Raw genomic sequence first — 26,949 nt, 5'->3', positions numbered from 1 at the left:
AAAGGGGTTCCCAAACTTTTCCATTCCACAACCCACCTAGACAGGTATAATCTATTTCATGACCCATCAAAGTATTTGAGATAAAAAAATAAAAAAAACAAATAAACAAATCACATTACTTTAAGCCTAATCTTTATTAAAACTTTGATATGACAGAAATTAAGTATTTAAGAAACATAACCATTTAATTTTAGAGTACATCTGTAAAATTTCACTACTAATATGTAAGTATATTTTTATTTATTTAAAGACATTAAAATATTAAACGTCCATAAAAACCTGAAACAGGCTCACTCCAGTGAACTGTAATCTGTGCTGCGAGTAAACTCATTGCGGTATTCAGCGCAGAAAATGCATTCATGGTCCTTCTGAGTGTGTGTATAGGGGAGAGCAGAGCATAATCCAAGTCTTTTTTAGAAAAGCAAACGAAGCCAAGTAAAACTATCTAAAACAGTTTTGAGATGAAAATAATTGTGAAATAGGTAAAAAAAATAAACAGATGTGTCTCATTTTAAATAAACACTCAAAACAAGATGAAAAATTTACTTCAGTCAGAATTAAAATTTTCAATGGTTAAATAAATGTTCACCAATATCTTCATACAGTAGATATGATATGCCAAGGAAAAATGTTATGTGAAACGTTTAAATCTTGTAGTGTTACAATTAACCCTGCATTTGTGCCCTTCTCACCACATACATATGAAGTGCTTTTTACAAACAGTTTTTTTTTTTTTTTTTTTTTTTTACAAAAACGGTGCAGAGTTCTCAAAACAGATGATAGAAATGAATGAACAACCTATCTGATCCCATTTTCGTAATATTAGAATTTCCTGGTGTATGCAATCTCATGCAGAATACAGTGCATTGAAGTGAGCGAGTTTTTTCTCATTAATAATGTGGACCGATTGAACCTTTTAATAATGACATTGCTTTGAGACCCTCACTGTTATTACAACTCATCCACTCCCGCGCTTCAAAACACACAACACATGTTTAAAATTGCAGACTTAATTGCAATTCGAAAATCACACTAAAGATATTGCAATTTGTAATTAATGTTGGTAGGCTATATCGTGCAGCCCTAGACTTAACTGTGTGAGTGTGTGTGTCATTGAAATGCAAATTTAGCTGCAGCCAAGTGATTTTGTGCGACCCACCTTGTTCCATTCTGGGTCGCGACCAACAGTTTGAAAACCCCTGTCCTAACAGACATTCCACTGAATATAAGTACCTTTGCAAGTACATGTCAACTTATTCTATTAACCATACCATTTTTTTAAGTAGTTACAAATTAATTAAATTTAGTTAACAAAGTTTCAAAATTACTTCTAGTTCATAGAAAGTCTAAAGGAAACTGTTGAAAAAATAAAGTGTAACCCAGCTGTCACACCCCTGGACTCATTATGTTTGTTTTTGCATTTACCCCTGTGTTGGATGAATAAAGACTCTCTAGATTATTCTCAACTCTGTGTTCCTTCTGGCAGCATAGCGTGACATAAGACCTGAACTGAAACCGTTAAAATTGCGTGTCTACCCTCCGTTTCTTTTCAGTTTTTTTCTCAGTATTGTTCATGGATCTAGGCCTCGACTCTGCCTCGGCCTGTTGACCTGTTGACTCCACCATGGCTCCTAGCTCCCTCCTCTCCTCCATGGCCCAACATTCCACAAGCTCCGCCTGGCTCCCTCGTCCCCCCGGCTCTGCCTTGGTATGGCGTTGACCATCCTGTGCCTCAGGACTCCAGTCCTCTGGCTTCGCCTCGTACCTCCGTCCTTCTGTCTCTGTCAGGCTTCTTCATACTCTCGGGTCCACCTCAGACTTCTGTCGCAAAGGCTCCACCGCTGCCTCGTCATCGGTTCAGCCTAGGACCTCCGGATCCTTCCCATCACCCTGGCTTTTCGGCTCTCCATCTCTGCTTTGGGCTCCTCCTCCACCTGCCCCGCCACCATTGGACAGCCCCCTGGAGTCGGCGTCCATTCCTCCTCCATGGCTCCTTCCACCATCAGCTCCGTTTTTATGGCTGTGGCCTGGGTCCTGCTGGGCTTCTCCTGCTCCAGATCCCTCCTGTCTCCTCCCTGGCTCCTTCCTCGGTGGTCTCTGCCTGCTGGCCCCCTCCCAGAGGTCCGTCCTCCACTGGAACCTCCTCACAAAGTTCCCACCCACACCTCCCTATGTTGTTTCTACGGTGCAAAATCGCACCCTCTGGGAGAGGGGAGTAATATCACACCCCTGGACTCATTATGTGTGTCTTTGCCCATGTGACCCAGTTTCTGTCTCCCGTGGTTGGTTAATGTGATTCCAGTTGCACCTAGTCTCTTTCCCATGTGTTCCTTGTCCACGTTAATTTAGTCATTCCTCTCACCTGTGTTCCCCCAATTTTCTTGTGTGTAAAGGTCCTAGTCTGTTCAGTCTATGTTTGTCGGGTCTACAAGTCAGTATGTGTGTCTTCCTCCTGTGTTCCATGTTGGGTTTACCCCTGTGATGGCTGAATAAAGACTGTCGATTATTCTTGGCTCTGTGCTCCTTCCGGCAGCGTATTTTGACACCAGCGGGGTATGACAAGCCTTAATGTTTTTTATTAAAGATCTTTTCTGGATTTCTTTTGTTTAAATGGCTACTTATTTGACGTCAGGTGCAAGAATAATCTAGTTCTTACGTTGACAAAAGTACAAAAAGGAGCAAAGAAAGATGTTCCTTAACTCTTTCCACGACACAGACAAGTTTTTATGCCTTTCTGTGTTTTGTGTTATACACTTGGGGGTGCTATCACACATCTTCTGAATGAGTACAAAACCTCCCGAACAAAAACACATATTAACAGGACGGAGGAACGAGTGATCTCTCATGTAAACAGATGCATATAAAAATAATGTGATCATCAGCAATACAAAGCATATAAACTGCATAATGTTATGGAGTAAAATGTTGATCCAGGCAGGGGTATATGTCTATGCAAGCTTTGGAGGTGTTGAAGTCACCTCTGTTTTGATGTCACACACTGGTTGTGTGTTTGTGGTATGTGTGTTTGTGCACTTTGGATGGGTTAAATGCAGAGCTTGAAATCTGAGTATGGGTCACTTCACTTCACTGAATATTATCCAGATGTAGTTTTTGATCAAAATGTGATTTTCTCACCTTTTTGCTCAAAATTAGGCATTTTTATGAAACCTACTTATACTCAAGCATTGATTTAAAAAAATGATCTATATTTTGGTGTATTGGATATTCAAACATTCATACAGCAAAATATACCGGAGGCCATAAAGTTTTTGTGAAAATCATAAAAATAGCTGGCAGTGGCTGACAACTTGAAAAAAAAAAAAAAAAAAAAGCTGGTGGCGAAAGAGTTAACACCAGGGGTAATGAATGGGGGTCTGGGTTGCTACAGGAAGGAGTTCTGGTGAAATTATTTTACAATATATAGATATTTAGGCCTGTTAGATATAATGTTGATGTTGATTAGGCTACAGGATTTACAGTATCTTTCTTTTTAGACTGTCTTGCTTGCAACATTAAGAAAATAAATCTTTTTTCTTTTTTTTTTAATTAGCCAACATAGCCTATGACTTTCCATTGACTTTGATAAAAAATATACATATCTTAATGACAAAATGTAATGCTCAGAAATATCAGAATTCTTAGATGTACAATTATAGGAATGATCTGAATGAGAAAGGTTTAATATCTTTTTTCTTTCGAGGTTTTGCATTTCATTATTCATAGTTTATGCTGATTGAAGAAAATGGAAATGAGGCTATAATGAGAATTAGTCAGATTTCCTCTCTCTGATCTCGCTGATGTTTCTCTTAGGAGGGAAACAGATGCTTTGGAACTGCCCCACCAAAGCACCATTCTCGAGACTTTACTGGTCTTTTCAGGCTTACTGTAAGAACCAGCATTACGGAAGGTGGTCACATCTTTACAGAGGAACAGATCTGACAGTGTCAGCCTCACCTGCCATGTTGAATCCAAAAATAAACTGCTCAAACTCACAAAACACAAATATACAATATTATAAAGCAAAACGTCACAACCACTCTCTTTTTTTCTTCTCTACAGTCTCTTAAGAATGATGATGCTGTGCCAAAGAAAGATGTTCAGAGGATCCTGGAGCTCAGTCACAAGCAAAGGTAAAGTATTTTTTTTTCTCAACTGGACAATTTTTTGCACTCTCTCCGCAGCTCCTCCTGAAGCAACTCTCACTGTGTCATTAACTCTCAGCCATTGATCGGAGCCATAGTACAAATGACTTACTTATGAAGATACAATTCTAAGAAAGACTAAGATTTAGACGCATCACCAGCAAACTAAAGCAGGCATATTTAGAAACATTTAATATATATATATTTCAGACAAAGAACTGAACCAAACAGGGAGTATAAATGCACAGAGTAAATAAGGGAACTAAACGGGAACAGATGGACAGAATTAGGCTAACCAATGAGTAACCAAGGAGATTGTGACGAGTGGGGCGGACCGAGAGCCGTGGGAATAGGTCGAGGCCGGTGGAGTAATTGGAAATGAGTTCCACCTGCGCAACTCACCGGTCTTGAGTCGCACGGTGGAGCTCCGGAAGGATAAAAAAGGAGTTACGACAGTGAAGGACGAGAGAGGACCAGGTTTTGGTTTTGTTTGTGCGTTTCGAGTTGGCTGTCGCGCTGTTTGGTGTTTATTTGGTTATTAAAGTTTGATTTGAATGTTCGCCGGTTCCCGCCTCCTCCTTCCCGTGACTATGAAGGTTTTTACTGTGTTACAGAGACTAACTAGGAATTCGAGCAGGCAAACATAATATAATACAAATATAACAATTTATATTTAATGTCAAATAACATTTTATACAGCCATTTTTTTTTTCTTCCAAAGACAGTAATATGTGAAATATTACTATATTTTTTTACAGCCATTTCCTCAGTCTTCAGAGGTTGTATTCACAAAATATTTTATCTTACCACTAAGAGCTCTCCTAAGAGTTTCCTCTTATAAACCTATTGGTTTATAAGACCAACTTCCACTAAAGAATTGGTAGAAATCTTAAATTAAGAAAAAGGATGCCACTTTTTGCCACAATCATATCAAGATTTTAAAATGTAGGCTAAGAGTCAGTGAACAAATACGTTTAGCTAATTTTCTGCCTCTTACATGTCAGCATTTCATAATCAATTAGCAGATATGCATATACTGTGCACAATATTTTAATTAACAGACTAGAATAATCATTGCTAGATGTTGTGCAAATGTAAAACAAAACCAAACCTGACACAAGCACAGCTGTTTTTTTTTTGCCCAATTTGTGCATGAAAAAGACATAAATTAAAGGACAATTATCATTAAAGGTTTCTAAAATGTTTGCTGGAAATATTTGTTCTCAGTGGCTTAGGAGTCCTCTTGAATACCCCTAACTACACATATTTAGGAACTGGTTTTAGTGCTAAAATACTTTGCAAAATAATTTATGTTTCCTCAATGTTTATAGATGTAATGCTTGTTGAAATAACAACAACAATATCCATAATATTATTAATAATAAAACAAATTACTAACATTAAACATTTGAATGCTGGTGTAAATATGCAAGTTATTTAAATGTATTATTTAATTTTGATCTTTTTCAACTGAGCAGTGCCAGCAAATAAGAAAAAAAAAACTAATATATTGCATTTTTCATTTTTAAAATGTTTGGCGACGTGTCTCAGCCCATGTGGTGTTTCAGTCAACTTTAGATGAAATGAACTGTGAAGGAAACAGTGCTTTGAGAGACTCTTTAACGAATTACTCATTCTCACACACCAACATCAGTAATTAGAGACTGTTAGCAACTGTTTACATGTGTATGGCTGTAGACAGATGCTCTGCCATTTGTCGTATACATCTAAGGCTCTCTCTGCGATTGTTATATTTCCCAGGTTCAAGAGCAACAGGGTTCTTTAACACAGCTTTTATGACCGTCTCGGTTTAAATCAGATTAAATTGTCATGGGTTTTCAGTGATAGAAAACTACAGAACATTCGTGGTGGCATCATGGCAACAGACTGGATCCGTCAAGGTTCAACCATGTTTGCTGCGGAGAGTTAGTGACAGAATTCAATTTCCCAGTGTCAGGTGTGCGTAATGGCTTCTATTTTTAACCCCAATCAACAGCAGACAGATATTGAAATTCAGGGCAGATGTGCTGAAGTTTCTGACCTTCACTCTCTTGATTAAAATGACAATACCTGGTAGAAAAAGAAATGGGCAGACCACCCCATGGACATTCGTGATTACACAAGTCAGGAGAATGACAATGGATGCTGTATTTCACCTGCAAGTTGCGAAAATCTGTGACCAAACTGAAAATCTGGGATTCAAAATCTAATAGAAACTTGCAAATAAACAAAAGGTTTTAGGATTTTAAATAAATAAGACATATTTCTGGGTTTCTTCCTTTCCACGCAAATTTATTTTCCAGCAGTTCCTTGCACAATATTTATGACCTCAGAACACTTTTACCATAGTGCACCTGGTATAGCACAGCAGGTGCAATGCTGAGTCCTTTGAAAAGAGCTCAAAGACTTGTAGAAGAAGCTAAAGCTGCCATTGTTGCTTCAGCATACTTACAACATTACTAGATTTACATTTGTGTGTTTTAGATACAGCCAAACAAATTGTCATTTTGTGCATTTCATTTTTAGGTGTGCTGTGAAATCTGCAAAAACTAAAATAATCATTTTTGCAGAGTTTGTGCCATGGGCCTGAGTTGAACATTTTGATTTCAGATAAAATACAGAAAAAAATTCTGCTTTTCATTAAAATTGTTGCCATAATCATGTAAAGCACTAGAATATTTATTCTATAATTTGCATGCTGATATAAATGAGTCATTTAACAAGCAAGACTAAGTATGGCTCTTATGTCTCATTAAACTAAAAATCAACTTTAAAATGAGGCTCTAAGCAGCAATTAATAGAATCCAGTGAGCATAAAAAGACATCATAAAGTAGATAAAAGAGAAAAGGCCTTGACCCAAATGGTGCAATTTGGTACAGGCTTGCAGTTGTGTGACTTTCACATGTCTGTGTCTGTTAAATCTGTTTAGGCTGTCCTTTTTGAGGACATTTCATGATTTCAAGGGTCCTCATAAGTACTACCCTTGTGGCTGCTACGCATTTGCTTTTTGTGACAATTTTGATTTCTAGATTTTGTAAACATATTAAAGCCATTTCCAAAGATTGCATGTCAGAAATCTCATGTGATCAATTAGATGAGTCATTCCCAAGAATGATTTAACCTCTGGTTTTGCCTTAAAATTCAAATACTGAAAAGCATCTTAATTGTGGAACTTGGTGGTCCTTGAGGCACATTTATTTTCCTATAAGGAGAGTGGCTCTCATGTGCAATATTAAGTTGTGAGCTCAAACAGTGTAGTGGGCCTGATGTTATGAATATTGCAAATTTATCCACTAGTTGCTAGGCAACCATACATCCCATCCATCCTAAAATTACAGAGAATGCAATTAGCCAGGACCCCGCATGCATGCAAAGTTTGGTGAGTTTTCACCATAGGGACAACAAGTTTGTTTATAACAAACTTGGCCCCTCATCCCTGCTTACTTATATTCAGTTATTTATTTAATTAGTCTGTTTATTTAAAGAATGATTGAAAGGACCAAATACAATTTTTGCCATTTTCTTTTCCTGCTGAGCATTTAGAGGGCTCCAAGATTACAGTGAACCGTCTATTGGAAAAAGTACAAAATTTTAGTTATAAACAATGCAGCTCGGGCTGATTAGATTGAATTCTTCAATCATTTCTTATTATAAAGAACAAAACAGCTAGTTTACAGTGTGTGGGCAAACCTTGCATAATATCATAGGATGTATTAATTTACATATTTGTCATGGACCTTTAATTATAGACATAGTTCAGGGATTTGTTATCAGTTTTGGTTGATACATTTTTATATCTTCATGTTCAAAAATTGCACTGTATGTGTTTTAGAATGTGAATATCAGAATATCATGTACTATAAAGGTAGACCATTGGAGTGGCCATTGTGACTACTATTCCCCTGTGCACTCTTATTCATTGTTTTCCGTTTTATTTTTCTCTCTCTCTCTCATTGGCAGGGATGAGATGAAGTCACTCCAGGCAGCTCTGCAGAAACAACTGGATGATGCAGCTGAACGTGCAGAGAAACAGCAGGCTACCGTGAGACCCTTTACACTGATGGGTTAAACTGTACAAATACAGTCCAGACAAACTACTAACCACATAAACTTGGCCTTTGGGGACTGTCTCAAAATACTAATGATAATGGCCTATAGCATTTTGCCACTCACTTGTTCACTGACAAAATCATTGGTTTTATTTGTCCACGAGTCATTCGTCGGTTACACTCTTAAAAATAAAGGTTCAACAGGAGTTTTTCACAGTGATGCCATAAAGAACCATGTCAGCTTCCCCCGAGAACTGTTCAGCAAATAGTACTTAAAAAGATCTTTTAAAAATATATTTTCCACCATTAAAAAAAAAAAAATATTTTGTGGAATGGAAAGGTTCCATGAATATGAAATGTTTTTCTTGGAAGCAGTTTTGCATTTAAAGAAGCATTGATTTGGGGGCACTTTTGAATGCTTTTAATCTTTAAAGAAAAGGATGCTTATCTACCCTTTTTAAAACACACAAATTGTACCTGAAAGTTAATTGAAAATAGGATTGTGAACATTTTAAAATGTACTTTTAAACAAGTACAATGTATAAATTTATTTTAAAGAGAAAGCCATGTCCGGGTTCTTGACAAGACAAATACTGTCAAATTAATATTAAAACACCCTTAAAATGCGGAAAACGAAATCAAAGAGTAACCAAAAAGTTTTACCCTTTAAAACTAAAGTAGAATGACTAAAAGACATAAGTCTATTTTTTTATTTTGAAACTATACGTCAGTACAGAAAGAGGGTCATTTAGGTTTGTTATTGCTGCATTGAACCATAATTGGACTAAATATCATGACTTCTTCATTTTGAATGTTTCATTCATTCTGCTGTGTCACCACTGCACCCTTTTTACGTATCCCTGTCTAAACTAATTACCAGGGAAACACTGGAATCCTCATTAAAGGATGACATGGAGGGGCCAGAGAGAGTCTCTTCTATTTTAGGCATTTACCTTTAGGTCTGGAAGAGTTATGTTACAGTAATTATGAAAAACTGTAGGAAGCACCTTGCTGACTCTGGAGGAGATACACAATTATCTGCATGCAACTTTTCTTGTTTCCTCTCTGTGTGTGGCTGCTCGCAGTACTGCGGGGGGATAGAGGCACAGGGGCTCGTGTTTGGAATGAGAATGAATCGCTGAGAATTAGCATTTCACCAGCTCTGGCCATTTTTTCCATTCTGCGAACAGCTCACCACCAAATGACACCAATTGCAGATAGCAAAGCCGATTCACGACCCCAGATATATTCACAAGCTGCGACAATGTGGACGTTCAGTCCGGGGAATGTTAACATTTTACACTGCCGTTGAAATTGGCCCAATGAGCTGTGACCTTGTGTTTGTCTGTAAGTGTCTGTTTTATGACAACCTTTAAATAATCAAGCTATTATGTTGAGCCGTTCGCATTATCCTGAGACCAAACTGCTTTGATTAGACAAATAAAGTCAATGTCAGCCTATTAAAACGGAATATTCAAAATTCCTGCACTAGAGAGAGTTTTAGCTTCTTAAAGAAAAATATCTTCTTAAAATTAAATATCTTACTCTATTTATTCCTTAATTGCAGAAAAACATCTGGACCCACTTTATATTAAGTGGCCTTAACTACTATGTACTTACATTTTAATTAATAATTTAGTACAATGTACTTATTGTGTACATACATGTTTTTACATTGTACTTATATTTAAAAAAATGACATGTAATTACATCTGTATTTAATTTCTGTAATTACATTTATAATTACACTGTTGACCCATACTTTACACCTTAACCCACCCTTAAACTTAGCCATACCTCCAACCCTCTCCCTAACCTTACCCCTATCCCAACTCAATAGCAGCAAAAGTGTTTTAAAATACAATATGAACACAATAAGTACATTGTACTTATTTTTTGATGTAAGAACATAGTAGTTAAGGCCACCTAATATAAAGTGGGACCAAACATCTATAAAATACAATGGTCGATACAATGACTGGCGCAGTGCTGTTTTGGCATTATCCTATTGTAAACTATAAAACCAAGATTGCAAAAAATATCTATGCATTGACTGCAGTATATCAATAGGTGAGCTTGTGGACTGAATTCAATTAAAGTGCTAATCGGAATGAATACACCCGCAGGTACGCTGCTGCCGTATTGTCTGGAACCGCGCACAGCTGCTCGACCTCAGTATTTAGATGTGTTGTTATTTTCCCACCATGTCTGCCAGGGCTGGAGGCAGGAGAGAGAGAATGAGAGTTGAGGTAGTTTGACATCCAGGGCTGAGCTGGGGGAATAAGGAATAAGGAGCAATAGTGGAACGTTCTATTTGATTGGAGCTGCGGTTCACCCTCAGGGCTATAAACACTTCTGATTCTTTTTGGGTTGTTTGTACCACGCTCTGGATTGTTTTGGGAAACCTTCACTTTCACATTTGTATTCTGTATAGGCTCGTGTTGGAATATTTTTATATGTTTCTCTTTTCATTTGAGTTCAGTTCACCAGGGGTAAACATGATTGAGGTTTTCATGAATTTACATTGCAGTCATACACAGCAAATGTACAGTAAGATCTGGCCTACCCTTGCTATTCAATTTCATTCTTTCTTTGATATTTTATTCTGTAAACCCCAAAGTCAAGCCTGCGAAACAAATAATAAATGCAATACATTAAAAGGTGTATATACAGCTCAGAATAATCTAATACATTGAATTACAAACATAACTGTACAGTTATATTTCTGTACATATTGGACATTACTGTGCAATATTTGTAATATTTTCATTCATCAAGGATACATTAAATTGATTCTTTAATTATATAAAGTTTAATAATTGAAATTTGTTGAATAGTGTAAAGAAAACAGTTATTTTAATTTGTAATAATATTACAAAATATTGACTGTTTTTGCTGTATTTTTATATACTTCAAAAACATTATACAATTTTGCCAACCCAAATTTTTAAACAGTAGTGTATATTTAACAGCATACATCATTCTTCCTAAAAATAGATCATTATGCACAATTGATGAGGGTTTTTCCAGTTTTTTTTTTTTTTTTTTTTTTTTTCAAAATGCTGCTGGGCTTTAATATGCAAAATGTTTCCCCTTTTTCCATGCAGATAAAGTTCTTAAAGATGGAGATGGAAAAGAAGACCAAAATCATCAAAGACCTTCAGCAAGAGGTACTGAAGACTATTTTTTTTTTTTTAAGGAAGGATTATGAATGTATTCATTCTTCAGAACTTTTTTTATAGTAGCATTTACAGGATATGTGAGATTAAATGCAAATAAAATAAAACAATAGTAAATGCTTGCATCCATCGAACAAGAGAACAATCACCAGCCACTGCAGTTTCTTTTTGCCAACAGCTGGTCGTAAATTAATGGAGAAAATATAAAAATGACACAATATTTTTTTTCTCAGTAGAGATTTATGTTCTAACTACTGCGACATGCAGTGTTATTTAAGGTAAAGTCTACAGTGGAATGGCATTTAATGAAAATTTAATAAAATGAAAACTGTGTCCCTTAGTTCATACTGAAGTCAAGCCGTATGATGACAGCATAATAACGATTTAATTTGTTAAAGTACTGGTTTTATCACTTACCGTGGCTGAGTGAATTTTGTTTATCACTCAGTTTAGCTTTATAGCTTTACTAAATAGGGAATGAAAAGGGAATGCGAGATTTAAAGTGATAGTTCAACCAGAAATTAAAATTTGGTCAGTATTTACTCACCCTTATGATGATCTGAAACCTATATGACATCAACTGGACACTACTGGCTTTCACTGTATGGACTAAAACCTGCTTCTTTTATGTTCCATGTGTCACACAGATTTGGAACAACATAAGGCTGACTAAATGGCGACAGAAGTCTCATTTTTGGGTGAACCGTCCCTTTAAGGCTGTAATTTTTTTCAGGGTTGTTGTTTGAACTCCACTGTGCCTATCTGCTTGTGTGGATCCTTGTGTCATTACAGTCTGTAGCAGGGCAGCCACATCACTTTTAATGACAGCTGACATTTTTCTTACAGACTTGGGTACACTTTCTTCTTCATGGAGGGGTAGAAATGCAAGTGTGTGGATTTGATACTCAGCCAATTCCACCTCATTGAATCATATTGCAATGCTATTCTGCTTCATTACCTCAAACACTCTTTCACTTGCTCTCAGAACTTTCTCCGTTCCTATTCTTTCTCTTTCACACACAGTCACTTTAATGTAACACCTCTGTGGTCCATCAGCTATTATATATTTTCCAGTCAATTTGGGCCACTGTGACTCGTTACACAGTAGGTGTTGTAATTACAGTAAAAATAGAAAAGAGCATGTTGAACTCTCAGCATTAATTTAATGATGAAAGCGACGAACATATGGTATGAAGAGCAAGTGTTCTGCTGAGATAATGGCTTTGACATTTTTAGTTGTTTTGGAATTTCTGTCAAACATCACTTGGCAGAAGGGAATGAAATGCGTTTTTGCTCCCCACATGAATGAATTCTATAGTTTGGTGCAATTCAATGAAAACATAGAAATTTTCTGCCAAAAAATACAAATTTAAAGGGAAAAGTGCCATATTAGCTAATCAACACCCTGAAATGTGTCTCATTCTGTCTCGCATGTGTGCACTCTATACAAAGACGTCACTTCCACTTAAATTTTAAGCAATGATAGCACAACAGCAAAATTCATGTTAGCAGTTAGGACAGTCGAGACAAATAAAACTTCAGCATCCAACCTGGTCTCTGTGTTCTCTCCAGTTACTCATGTTCATTTGGAATGACCCTATAAAAGGTGTCCCGTTCCTGCAGTGCCCTTCAAAATGCTATTTAAAATGTTCCTTTGATCTTCACAAAAATATCACACAGAAATGCTAAGACTAAGTCTTCCAGTCATTCTCATTTACTGACTTCATTAGATAGTAACAATAACGTCAGTAAGTTTGTAATTGTCTGTACTTTAGTGTTCAAAAGTTTGGGTTCCGTAAGATTAATGTTTTTGAAAGTCTCTGACCACTGCATTTATGTATAAAAAATAAAGATTCGATATACTTTAAAATGTGATTTGTTGCTGTAATGGCAAAGCTGAAGCCATTATTTCAGAAATGATTTAAATATGCTGATTTGCTGCTCAAGAGATTTTTCTTATTATTATAAATGTTGAAAACAGTTGATCTGCTTAATGTTTTTGTGGAAACTGTGATACTCTTTCGGGAATATAAAGTTAAAATGAATTGCATTTATTTAAAATATAAATATTTTAGAAGAATGTTATCAATTTAATGTGTCCTTTGCTGAATTGTGTTGTGTTAATGACTGAAAATGTTTCATTAACATAATCCCTCTGTGGACACATTCTTATTTTATATTATTTATTTTTTTTATGCTGAAAACAAAATACACAAATATGCAGGCTATTTCATCATTGTTGTCTTAATATTTCAATGCATACTGCATATTTAGTTATTATCCACTAAAATAAGTACAGTTGTACTTCTATTGTCACTTGCATTAATTACATGATCGTTGTTGGATTTTCACTTCAAAACAACGCCAAAAATACCACAAGTAGCATCGCAATTTTAGAGAAAAGCCCATGGAAATTCAGTCATTTTTGGAGCCGCAATTATCAGCAAAAAGTCCTGCAATATCCTGGGGGTCTGAAACTGGGTGACATTGCCACTAAAAGCGTGCACATTTGCATCTGAGACCAACACAGAGACAAAGGAAGTGAGAAATTGAAGCAGAGAGAGAGAGAGATAATGAGAGAAAAAATAAAAGCAAAAGGAAACGAACAGAGAGAAATAAAAAAGAGGAGGTGGAGGAAAGCACTAGATTAAACTCACCACCACCATCATCTCTGTATTGATTCTTAATCTACCATCATCTATTTCCATAAAGACATCCACTGCAGGTTATTACAGAAATGAGGCATATACTCCTGGGTCACCTTGAGCTTCAATAAGCTTGTGAGGGAACTGTCAAAATGAGCTCAATGGAAACAGTTGAAGCATTGCTTTTGTCTGCAGGGACAGGGGTACCATTAAATTGAGTGTATTTACCTAGATAAAACAAGACGTCGAGGCTTGTTTCATGCTTGATGTTTCAAAGCCGTCGGTACAGTATATCTCTATTTGTTGCCTTTTTTTGTCTTGCAGAATAAAAGCCTGAAGAACAAACTTCTGTCCGGGAACAAGCTCTGTGACATACATGCAGAGGAAGTACGTTGTGCTGACTGTTGTGCACTCAAACACAGTTCCAAATACAGCATAACTTTAGAATAGGGTGCTAATTTGCTGCTTATTAATAGTAAGTAAGGTAGTTGTTAAGTTTAGGTATTGGGTAGGATTAGGGATGTAGAATAATGTTATGTAGAATAAGGCATTAATATGTGCTTAATAACTACTACTAATACTAATGGCCAATATTCTAGTAATATGCATGCCAATAAGCAACTAGTTAAGAGACCCTAAAATAAAGTGTTACATGCCACCCTCAGATTTTTGAGTTTGAATGCAAAACTAATTACAAAATTAGTAAAATTCTTGACAAAAGGGTTTTATCTTACACTTTGGTGAAGAAACATTTTTTTTTTAAAATTCAGAAATGTTTAAGTATTTTTTTTACAATAATTTTGAACAAACCTTTGAAGTAGAAATTTTATTGCAAATCATACCCAAATAGTGTTTCAAAAAATAATAAAGCGAATAAAATATTACCTTATGCTTGCCAGTCTTCAGTGTCATATGATCCTTCAGAAAGAAAAAAAAATCTAATATGCTAATTTGGTGCTCAAGAAGCATTATTATGAACGTTGAAAATATTATCTTTTTTGTTGTTGTTTCCTTGATGAATATGACGTTTGAAAGATAATTTACTTGAATCAATGAATATCTATCTATGCTGTCACTTTTAAAACAGTTTATTGCATTCTTGCAGAATAAAATGTTTTTGTTACTTTTTTATAGAGAGACCCGAAACGGTATGTATTTAAACACTCATTTTCTAGGTTAGTGCTAGATTCAAGTGCAACCAACTTGATATTATAATCTCAACATTCAACTCATTCCAAGATAAAAATAAATAAATAAATAACAATATTTCAAGTGTACTGGCAATGTGATTTTGCTTCTCTAAGAGGGAGAGAGGAATTAAGTCTTATTAGTTTTGTGGAGGTGCTGTACACTTCAGTTAATAAGAGATTACTGAAGGCATTGATGCTATTGTGTAAGAAGAGTGAATGTGTGTGTGTGGAGAAATGGCATGTGTGATTCTGTAAATGTTTACAACTGTGGCAGCAATCCACAGGCAGCAAGCCAAGACAATACCATACCATGGAGTGAGTGTTACTTCGCAAGTGTGTATGCCTGGGTGTTGATGTGTTAACGTGTTTGAATCATCGAGTGGTCCCTGCAGTCCACTGAAGGGAAGAGTTTTATATTTTCTTGCTTAGTGAAGGTCTCTCCTTTGAATTGGAGCTTTGCCCAGGAAACGTATACAAAGGAACACTTCGGCGCGGCCACAAAAAGCCTGCTACACAATCTAAAACCAATTTTACTATTTGAATAAGCTAACACACGTTCTCTCTTATCTTCATTTTGCAGTCCAAAAAAATCCAATCCCAACTGAAAGAGCTGAGGTATGGCAAAAAGGATTTAATTTTTAAGGTAAGAGCCAAACAAAGAGCATGTGTCATTACTGTACCCTTGCATGGTGCACAGGGGCCTTAGCACCTCATTTAAAAGATGATTTTACCTGAGCTATTTACCCACAGTTCTGAAGCTCAAAGAAAGTCCAGTTTGGCTTACTATTGTTGTCTTGTTATTCTAACCATATACAAAATATTTCCAATTCAGTTCACTATGTCAGTCAGTCAGGACACATCACCAGATCTTTAGTTTAATTGTGCTAAGAATTTAATGTTGTGTATATTCCCAGCAGGGACACAGAGCCATAAGACGCGGATATTTGGTTTGGTTTGATATCCAATACTGGCATCAGCTCATGTTGCTATTTGTTGTTTTTATGTTATTTTTTTTTTAGTTTGAATAATCAAAATCCTATGTTAAGTCAATATAAAATTGGTGTCAAAAACTGACGTCAACCTGATTTTCATTCTTAACCAAATATGTTTTTAAAAGTGCTGTTGACATGAAATATTGACCACATGTCTGAAAAAAACAAATTAATCCATACAAACAAATAAAACAAAACAAATAAGTTCAGAAATTAAGTTATGTGTAACTATGTATATGTAATAAATGAATGACACAAGGAAAAGTATTAAACTACTGAAATGTATTTCACATTTTGTACAAAAATATCTGTTGGTATTGACTTTTATAACATTACAAATGTCTTATCACTCCTTTGTGAATTAAGTATAAATAAAAAATTAAAAAAACTACTGCTTGCCAAACTTTGGAAAGGTACCGTATAAACTTAAACCAGAACAAAATAATTCAAATTAATTTTCTAGAAGTTAGTTTTATCAACTTTTAGAAATAAGCAAGCATTTTCAGCATCCAAAATGATGTAAAAGCCACAAACCTCTAATGCTAAATGGGGTCTTTAACCGCTTTTAACCAGACTGACTTCTGAGAAGTTTTTGAAAGCAGAAACAAAGCAACGTGAATGTCACTGTCCTAAAAATCAGACATAATAATCTGCATTTCTGGCCAAAATAAAACAAACTAGGAGTAATATGTGCATTCTAATTGAATGGTTTGACCTTTTCATGTAAGATGAGAGTGAAGATTCATGTAAAAAACAGTGACCTTTCCTGCCATGCAGGTTGACCTTTCCTCTCTTATTTGCAGTGTTAGATGGGAAAATGTCAGCTGATATTTCCAGCACATTGCCCTTTGGTACCATCATATAAACACTGGGTTTTCACACAAAGTGCATCACTTTAATTGGGAAGACAGCCTAACACGTGTTGTAAAATATGTCGTGTCAATTTTTAAAAAAGAACATGAATTATTGTTTTTGTTAGTTAAGGCGCCTGCTCAATGAGGCAAACTTTTTCAAAGAGCAATTTCCAGTCTGGGCTTACCTTCCTCTAATGTGCTTTTATCTGGGCTGTACATCTATTTCTGCATCCCCTGTTTGAAATTGATGTAGGAAGATTATCCTCCCTCCTTTTATATTCATGATTAAAGAAGTTCTTTTCAGAGTTTTTATCTAGAGTTGCCTTTTAAGTATGAGTCGGTTTGAAGAGGCATTGTTCAGTAATGGGAAGCAAAGGAAGAATATTCAGAGGCTTAGGCTAGCACGGCAAAAAGCTAGAGAAGGAGAATGAGCAAGATTGCTTTGTCAAAGTATTTTCCCCAGATCTAGCCAGAATTAAATGGATTTTCTTTATTTCTAATTTAAAGTGCTGCAATTTATCACAATCATGTCTTGTTGTGTTGGAGTGGTGTCTGAATTATGCACGTCAAATTATTCATAGACTGTTACATGTTGGGTGGCACTGATGTTTAATCAAAACTTGATGATGTAAATTATTAAATTATTAAAAAAAATTTTGGTACAGTAGTTGTCCTTTATTACCTGGTCTAACATCAGTATCAATAAGTCTTTCTTGTTTAAGATTCAGCTATTGTAATCCATCGCTTTGGTAGCTCTTCTCTGTTGTGCTTGAAAGAAGTGAAAATAATCACAAATAGATTAAAGATTAAATAAATTAAATTGTGACGTCAATGGCATAATGGCTTGTTATAAGACACAATCAGAATGATTGCAATGTTCTTTCCTTTAATTATACTTTGAATACAGTTTTAATTTTCTTTTCTTTTTTTTCTTTTTTTAATCGTGAGTTGCCTTACTAGCAATTAGGATATTCCACAATTAACTGTGATTATGGTAATGCTGTATTGACTGAAAACAAACCAACTTGCAAAATAGCACACTATGCTATGAATATGCTTTATAACAAGGAACATTCATTTGTACATTTATAATTTAATACCAAATAAAATATTAAAGATTTATTTGGTTTATCCAGCCAGCGTTGTGGTTTGTTGTGTATTAAATTTGTGTAAGTCCATGCATAACCACTGAATCACTGAGAAAAACACTATCTTAGAGCTATTTTTCTTTAGACTGGTGTGTCTTCCATTGATTTGATTGTTTCTTGCTCAAAACTAAAGGCTTTAGTATTTTATAAAGGTCTCACCTCTTTCTAAAAAGCTATTCACAAACTTTTTGTATGATTTCAAGAACATTCAAACTTGTGTTTAAGATTTAAGATCATGCCCTGTTCATGCTAGATTTTAGACTACCTATACTGAAGAAACTCTGTGAACATTTGAGTTAATTCTTTAACATGAATACCAAATTTATCTCTTATATCCAAGCACTCTACTTTTTGTTTTCCCAGATAACGTGTGCTAATTATCCCAGATGGGCAATCTCTATCACCTGTTCACATCTTAATGAGTCTGTTGTTGACTGCACAAACAGCTTCACAGTCATATAGCAATATTTATGAAACTAAACTAATGACATACTGAGGGCAAGTCATTATGTAGTGCTGCCTCAAAGAAGAGTATCACACTCAATTATATAAGCATTCACAGTAGAGTTCATGCAACCAAAATTATATTAAGTATAAATAAACCTAGACAGGTAAAGATCTAAAGGTAAATCTAGAAATGATGGTTATTTGAATAGGTCATTATCCAACATTGAACATAAAAGATTGAAGTCTAATTTAAACATTGAAATAAATAGCCAATTTTGGATTTTAAGGATTTCAAAGTTTTTTTTTTATTATTATTTTTAAACAATGCTAAAGACAAGCATCTCTAGACTCTGGAAAGCACTTTAAATATAAATACACAGTTTGAACTAAGGCTCATGTCAGTTTGATAAGATGATAAGAGCCATCAATGTCTCTTCTGTGCAGGGTCAGCAACTGATGGACTTGGAGAATAAACTCAAAGTGGCCAAAGATGAACTGGAGAAGGCAGCGCTGGATAAGGTAAGTCAGGAGCTGATCCATGTCATTGATCCAATTCAGATTTAGTGTTTTTCTATTCTGCTATCTTTTAAAATGCAAACTTTACAAATGTATTCTTTTATCTTATTAGGTCAGGGATTTTGCCATTTTTACAGAGCGCGTGGAGAAAATGAACAGATGACAGCATGATAAAGATTTGCCCATTAATATCAAGTGTTGTCTCACTTAATTTGTTGCAGGAGTCACAGCTGAAAGCCCTGAAGGACACCGTGCATATTTGCTTCTCGTCTGTCCTTCACAGCCAGACAGGAAGTTTACACAGATTTCCAGCCACACCAACCAACCTTTTGAGGTACTCTGCCCTGGCCAACAATTCAAGAGTCACCTTTCAGCAGCCGCATGCAAAGGTACTAACACCCTGAAGAAAAGCCATTCTCTGAATTTAATGAAAAAGCACAGAAATAGATTTTAAATGGCCATCATATGACTAGAAAGGTTTTTTTTTTTTTTTTTTTCATGAAGTCCTTACTTCAAACAGCACAAAAGTACTGTAAATGTATGCATATAACTTGCTATATTCAGTATCTTCTGACTCCACATGATGGCTATGAGAAAAGAATAATGTGAAAGTTGTATTCACTAAAATCTGCACGTTTCAAAGTTCACAATCAAAGAATGGGGGGAGGGATGTTTGTTTTTTGTGAAAAGTGGGGACATCCCATAGGTGTAATGGTTTTTATACTGTACAAACTATATTCTATGGCCCTACACCAACCCTACACCTAACCCTAACCCTCACAGGAAACTTTGTGCAGTTTTACTTTCTCAAAAAACTCATTCTGTATGATTTATAAGTGTTTTGAAAAATGGGGACATGGGTTGCAGTATGTCCTCATAAGTCACCCTCTCCTTGTAATACCTGTGTCATACCCATGTCATTATATAAAGTGGTGTCCTGATATGTCACAAAAACACACGCACACACACACACACACACAGTTGCTGCAGATTTGTCGGCTGCACATCCATGATGTGAATCTTCCGTTCCACCACATCCCAAAGTTGCTCTATTGCATTGAGATCTGGTGACTGTGGAGGCCATTTGAGTATTTTGAACTCATGTGAGATGATTTGAGCTTTGTGAGGCCCAAAGTGTGCCAAGAAAATATCCCCCAAACATTACACAACCACCACCAGTTTGAACCTTTGAGACAAGGCAGGATGGATCCATGCTTTCATATTTTTAACGGTAAATTCTAATTCTGACCCTAGCATCTGAATGTCGAAGCAGAGATCGAGACTCAACAGACCAGGCAAAGTTTTTCCAATCTTATATTGTCCAAATTTTGGTGAGCCTGTGCGAACTGTAGCCTCCGTTTCCTGTTCTTAGCTGACAGGAGTGGCACCCGGTGTTTTCTTCTGCTGCTGTAGCCCATCTGCTTCAGGGTTAGACGTGTTGTGCATTCAGAGATGCTATTCTGCATACCTTGGTTTCAACTAGTGGTTATTTGAGTAACTGTTGCCTTTCTATCATCTCTAACCAGTCATCCACACAACAGCTTCTCTTTTTCGGACCATTCTCTGTTAACCATAGAGATGGTTGTGTGTGGAAATCCTAGTAGATTAGCAGTTTTTGAAATACTCAGAGCAGCCCATCTGGCTCCAACAACCATTTCACGTTCAAAATCACTTAAATCCCCTTTCTTCTACATTCTGATGCTCATGTTTGAACATATAGTGAATGGAGTTACAAGGAGTTTTTGGGGGGTTAACTATTCCTACAGCAATTTTACTGCCATGTCATATGCATTATGCAATTGTAAAATGAAGAAAAGGTTTTTTTTTACTTTGAGGCAACACTGTAATCTAAGGGTTGAATGCCATAATTCACAAAAGGCATCCTGTCATCCAACCTGTCAAGAAAGGAATCTCTCAGTGCATCCAGTACTGCTGAGAACACAAACCATTAACAGTGCTTGATTTATTTAGCAGGCAGTGTTGGAGCTTCTGCCTCTATTTTCTCCCCCTACATGACGCAGAAGCACTGTGTTGCTTAGAATCTCAATGCTTATATGCACTACCCAGAGGACAGAGTAGTGCTTTTTGATTATACTCCAATACTCTTATCCATAAGCAAAAAGTCTCCACAGAACAATATTAGAGAACATCAAAAGGCCTCATAAAACAAGGCTTCAGCCTTCAGCTATTTTTCCCTAAATAAGCTGATTTTTAAGAAAGAAAATGTTAGAAGGAACTTAATAAGACACTGAACTTTGGACATGGTATTCAAAATGCATTATTATTTAGCATCTATAAAGACATAAAAGAAAAAATATATTCTTAGACAATGTGATGTTTATTTTGATTTCTTCAGAATCTTGGTCTGAAATGTCTCACCTTCAGCAAGACTTTCACTGGAAACTTGACACAAACATCAACCCTGACACCAAAGTCAATATGTGTTCCCTTAAGATTAAATATGTTATTGTAAAACATCTGTCCACGTTTGTTTCTCAAGTACAAATAATTTTCTACCTCTCAAATGAAGTGGATGAGAAGAAGACATTTAGTCCTCTATACAGTGTCCCATTTAGCATTTCATTATAGCACCTATTCATCAACTGTTGAGAATGTAATGAGCCTTAATCCTTTCCAAACAGCCATGCAAAACCTTTACTGTCAGCCAGCGCACACTAGTCCCTGCTGCTGAAAGATTAATCAGTGTGAGGTTTTAACAAACAGACAGTTTTGAATGATAGTCACTTCATATTTAAGAGCCGTTGATAGATGTCATGTGCTTTAGCTTGTTAAATTTCATGTAACATTTATGTGTTTGTGCTATTTGCCTGTTAACAAATAATTTAGATTATTTCGAGATTTTTTGTTTTGCTTAAACTCAAGAGATTAGTTTTAAGTACCAATGTCAATTTATGTCAATCAATTTATAAACTTCATCATTTTTATAGCTCCACAAAGAGCATAAAAGTCAATGACTTGATGAACAAGTCAATGAGTCTATAAACATGGAAAAACCCTGCAAAACAATACAATGCTATCTCACGAGCAATCCGTACGTAATTTATTAGGTGGCTATTTCATACAAATTTGTGTGACCTCAGTTGTACAATTTTGTATGATTTGTCTAGACCCCAGTGACAAGTAGGTTTAGGGGTAGAGAATAGTGGTGGGTCATTCAATTGAATTCATACAAATTTAGCATTTACTCATAAAATACGTACAATTTAGCAAAAACCATACAAATTCATATGAGTAAGGTCATACATATTTGTACGAACCTCATTAAGTACGAGTTGCCTTGAGATCGGATTAAGCAACGATAAAATGTCAGTATGTGGGTTAAAATGCTAATAATATACATTATAGGCTTTAGAAATACAACGATTAGTTAACTCATGTGAGTAAAGGTAAATTAAATAATAGCAACAATTTTAATAATGTATTAGTAAATGTGAAATTAACATTAACTGAGGCTAATAAATGGTTTACAAGTACTTTTCATTGTTAGTTCATGTTAACTAATGTTAAATGGAACCTTTTTGTAAAGCGTTACAATCTTTTTCCCTAAAAAAATTAATCTGTTCTGGATCAGGTTAGTCATGCAGCTTTTGTTACTATGGCAACGGACACCATTAAAAACTGATTATCATTCATGAGACAAATATAGTATTTGCAAACTAAACTGTAACTAAGCCACTTTTAGACTGCCTCTTGAGACAGACCTCTCTGATTTTGATTTGTTGCAGTTGCTATATTTATGCACATGACTATCGTAATAAATGGAAGGTCAAGTGTGTAAACAATGGGGAATGAGATGGTATCTGGAAAATTTCTTCTTTTGTTCTGTGTTTGTAGTGGTACAGAAATTGCATACTTTATCCTAAAATCATGTCCGTGTAGTCACTTTACAAGCACACAGCAGTGTAAAGATCACTAAGACTAGTTTGTAAATTGGTCACCCGTGATTTTGCCAAGGAAGACATGTTCCTGGATCAACATCTTTTGATGATCCTGGATCAACATTATAATCCAAAAATATAGACTTAACCCAATCCCTACCCCTAAACCTAGCCATACCCATAATTTATTATTTAAATCAGTTGGAAATGATAGCTGATTAACAAGGGCGTAGAAGCACCTAACCTTGATTTTAAGCCTAAAACAGATATTTCCTGAAAAGTTATATCTCAGTTCTGATCGGTTGATTGGAATGTTGTTCCAGGATCAACAAGGATGTTGATCCAGGAACATGTTGTACTTGGTGAAATCACCCACACCAGTTCGTAAAGGCGTTAAATTGTCAAGATAGGCAAGAGGTCAAAAGTTACCTCTTTAAGTTTTGATCTTTCTGTCTCAACCCACCAACAGCTGACATCAACAGAGCACTGAACACCATGACGCTGGAAATCATGGAAATGGATCATGTTAGCTCTGCCGATTCACTCTGTACAGTTAAACAGAGTTAATTAACTGACAACCTGAACAAACCGAGAAGCGAAATATTTATACCGCTGCTTTCCCTGCAGGTATCTCTACCAAACATCCGCTAATTAGCTCGTCTTAAACCAAGCTGATTAATTCAAGCAGGTGTTTTGAACAAATAACTCAGACATGAAACCCTCATTTTAATAACTCTTTACAGCACTCACCCGATGGCATCTTGTCTTGATGTTGTTGGTCTTCTCATGAGAGTTGTTTGAATTGAAATATAGCACACCATTTCTGATTTAAAAACAAGACTTCTGTGGGCTTGATACAAGATTCATGGATATGTCCTGAAGTGAAATGTGCAAACTTTACAGCATAGAAGGGCTATTTAACTGCTACTTGAAATTTAACAACCACCTCAAAGCCTTCATAACCGGGATCCTCACCAACCCAAAACAACTTTTACAACCTGGTGTGTACCTGTGCATAAGATAATAAAATGGATGGTATATACACATTTTCCTTTTGGGTTTGGGCATCTTAGTACATAAATGAGCACTCAAGTCAAAACCAGATGACAATGTTCAAAAGTGGCTTGGCAAAAACTAGGCCTCTACAGATATCATGCCGATTTGCAATGGGGAAGCAATAAGTGTGTCATATTCTATTTCATTCAGTCTGAGGAGCAAAGATTCCCTAAGCAGATTATTGTTATATCATTACTCCTCCAGAGAGACGCTTCAGAGACTGTGTGAAGTTTGTTACTGTAGTATTTATTGCATCTGTCTTTGCTCAGTAAATGAGTGATAGGATGTGTGAAGAGCTTTGCTAGAAGTCTCGTCCCACACTGTGGTGTTTATTTATTTATTTATATATTTTTTAAATTCACACTAATATCGATATAACCAGTCGCCATTTCAGCACATATAAACTGAGAAACATGTCAGCACATATAAACATGAGAAACACACACTGACTTTGTGTGTGTGATACGCTACTCCTTTCATCTTTTGTAAAGAAAATATATATTTATTTGTGATTAGTTTTTTTTTTTTTTTCAAAATAAATACGAAATATATTAACATAAGTGTTATTTTCAGAAATAAATAACATGAAAATAAAAATAAAATAAAATCTACATATCACCTACCATTTAAAATATTGAAATCGCTAAGTAAATTTTTATATTAATACTGAAAAAAATACTATAAAAACAGCAATACTGTGATATTACAACTTATAACTTTTACATTTTAATTTATTCACATGATGCCAAAGCTATTGTATTATGCTAATAGTATATTGTATTATGCTAATTTCTTGATAAAAAAAAAGGGGTAGAGAAAAAAAGACTATTTACTATCAAAGCAAAACAGTTGTGCTTCTTAATATCCTTGTGGTAGTCAAGATATAACCCCCCGTGCATATATATATATATATATATATATATATATATATATATATATATATATATATATATATATATATATACGCTCACCTCTAAAGGATTATTAGGAACACCTGTTCAATTTCTCATTAATGCAATTATCTAATCAACCAATCACATGGCAGTTGCTTCAATGCATTTAGGGGTGTGGTCCTGGTCAAGAAAATCTCCTGAACTCCAAACTGAATGTCAGAATGGGAAAGAAAGGTGGTTTAAGCAATTTTGAGCGTGACATGGTTGTTGGTGCCAGGCGGCCCGGTCTGAGTATTTCACAATCTGCTCAGTTACTGGGATTTTCACGCACAACCATTTCTAGGGTTTACAAAGAATGGTGTAAAAAGGGAAAAACATCAAGTATGTGGGCGAAAACCCCTTGTTGATGCTAGAGGTCAGAGGAGAATGGGTCAACTGATTCAAGCTGATAGAAGAGCAACTTTCACTGAAATAACCACTCGTTAAAACCGAGGTATGCAGCAAAGCATTTGTGAAGCCACAACATGCACAACCTTGAGGCGCATGGGGCTACCACAGCAGAAGACCCCACCGGGTACCACTCATCTCCACTACAAATAGGAAAAAGAGGCTACAATTTGCACAGGTTCACCAAAATTGGACGGTTGAAGACTGGAAAAATGTTGCCTGGTCTGATGAGTCTCGATTTCTGTTGAGACATTCAGATTGTAGAGTCAGAATTTGGCGTAAACAGAATGAGAACATGGATCCATCATGCCTTGTTACCACTGTGCAGGCTGCTGGTGGTGGTGTAATGGTGTGGGGGATGTTTTCTTGGCACACTTTAGACTCCTTAGTGCCAACTGGGCATTATTTAAATGCCACGGCCTACCTGAGCATTGTTTCTGACCATGTCCATCCCTTTATGATCACCATGTATCCATCCTCTGATGGCTACTTCCAGCAGGATAATGCACCATGTCACAAAGCTCGAATCATTTCAAATTGGTTTCTTGAACATGACTATGAGTTCACTGTACTAAAATGGCCCACATCTCAACCCAGTAGAGCATCTTTGGGATGTGGTGGAAAGGGAGCATCGTGCCCTGGATGTGCATCCCACAAATGTCCATCAACTGCAAGATGCTATCCTGTCAATATGGGCCAACATTTCTAAAGAATGCTTTCAGCACCTTGTTGAATCAATGCCACATAGAGTTAAGGCAGTTCTGAAGGTGAAAGGGGGTCAAACACAGTATTAGTATGGTGTTCCTAATAATCCTTTAGGTGAGTGTATGTATGTATGTGTGTTTGTCTGTTTTATATTTATAAATGAAATTGAATGAAATTAAATTGTAAATATAACAATAATAATAATATAATTGATTTAAAAACAGAACCATCAAAATATATATATATTTTTAATTATGCTCTTAAGCCAAACAGTTTCCATTTACTGTAAGTCTCCTTGGATAAAAGCATTTGCTAAATGGAACACAATAACAGAAGTGTGCTTTGTGCTCTGACTTTAAAGCCACTCATGTACAGTAGATCACAATAGAAAGAGAGTTGACAACCAACTTCAAATTAACCTAAGTGGAAAATTGTCTGTGCTTTATAATAAAGCGTCTGGAGAATTTAACCCTAGCACTCTCTTGTTTTCTCTCTTTTTCTTTCTCTTCTCTACTCCTTTGTGTCTTTCATAACGTAACATTCTGTTTCTTTATGCTCTCTTCCTTAAGGACATCCCGAAAGTTCCCCGGATCACAACAACAAGTAAATTGCCTGTGAGCAGTGCGGTAATGAGGAGAGAGAGCACAGGACCGAAAGACTGCCAGATGGTGAAGGTAAATCTTTAGTGCCCTTATACGCTAATGGCCACTTCCTTACCCTTTGGATTAAATGGGGCGACTTATGTTCATTGCATCTCAGTGTATCCCTTAGCCATTTAAGATCATT

At 35.9% G+C, this 26,949-nt stretch overlaps 1 protein-coding gene across 1 annotated transcript in view; it reads left to right on the top strand.

Annotated features, from left to right (window-relative positions):
* Window positions 1-26,949, top strand: part of LOC113118476 (leucine zipper protein 2) — a 135,518-nt gene that overhangs the window by 97,496 nt on the left and 11,073 nt on the right. Inside the window, exons 3-10 of the mRNA XM_026287688.1 lie at window positions 4,060-4,130; window positions 8,104-8,185; window positions 11,300-11,362; window positions 14,341-14,403; window positions 15,787-15,849; window positions 19,092-19,166; window positions 19,385-19,552; window positions 26,733-26,837. Of these exons, the coding sequence (XP_026143473.1) occupies window positions 4,060-4,130; window positions 8,104-8,185; window positions 11,300-11,362; window positions 14,341-14,403; window positions 15,787-15,849; window positions 19,092-19,166; window positions 19,385-19,552; window positions 26,733-26,837 (690 nt within the window). The remainder of the gene's footprint in view (window positions 1-4,059; window positions 4,131-8,103; window positions 8,186-11,299; window positions 11,363-14,340; window positions 14,404-15,786; window positions 15,850-19,091; window positions 19,167-19,384; window positions 19,553-26,732; window positions 26,838-26,949) is intronic.

This window comes from Carassius auratus, chromosome 18 (assembly GCF_003368295.1).
Source record: "Carassius auratus strain Wakin chromosome 18, ASM336829v1, whole genome shotgun sequence".
In the NCBI taxonomy this organism is placed as follows: domain Eukaryota; kingdom Metazoa; phylum Chordata; class Actinopteri; order Cypriniformes; family Cyprinidae; genus Carassius; species Carassius auratus.
This window is presented reverse-complemented; position numbering and strand designations above follow the sequence as displayed.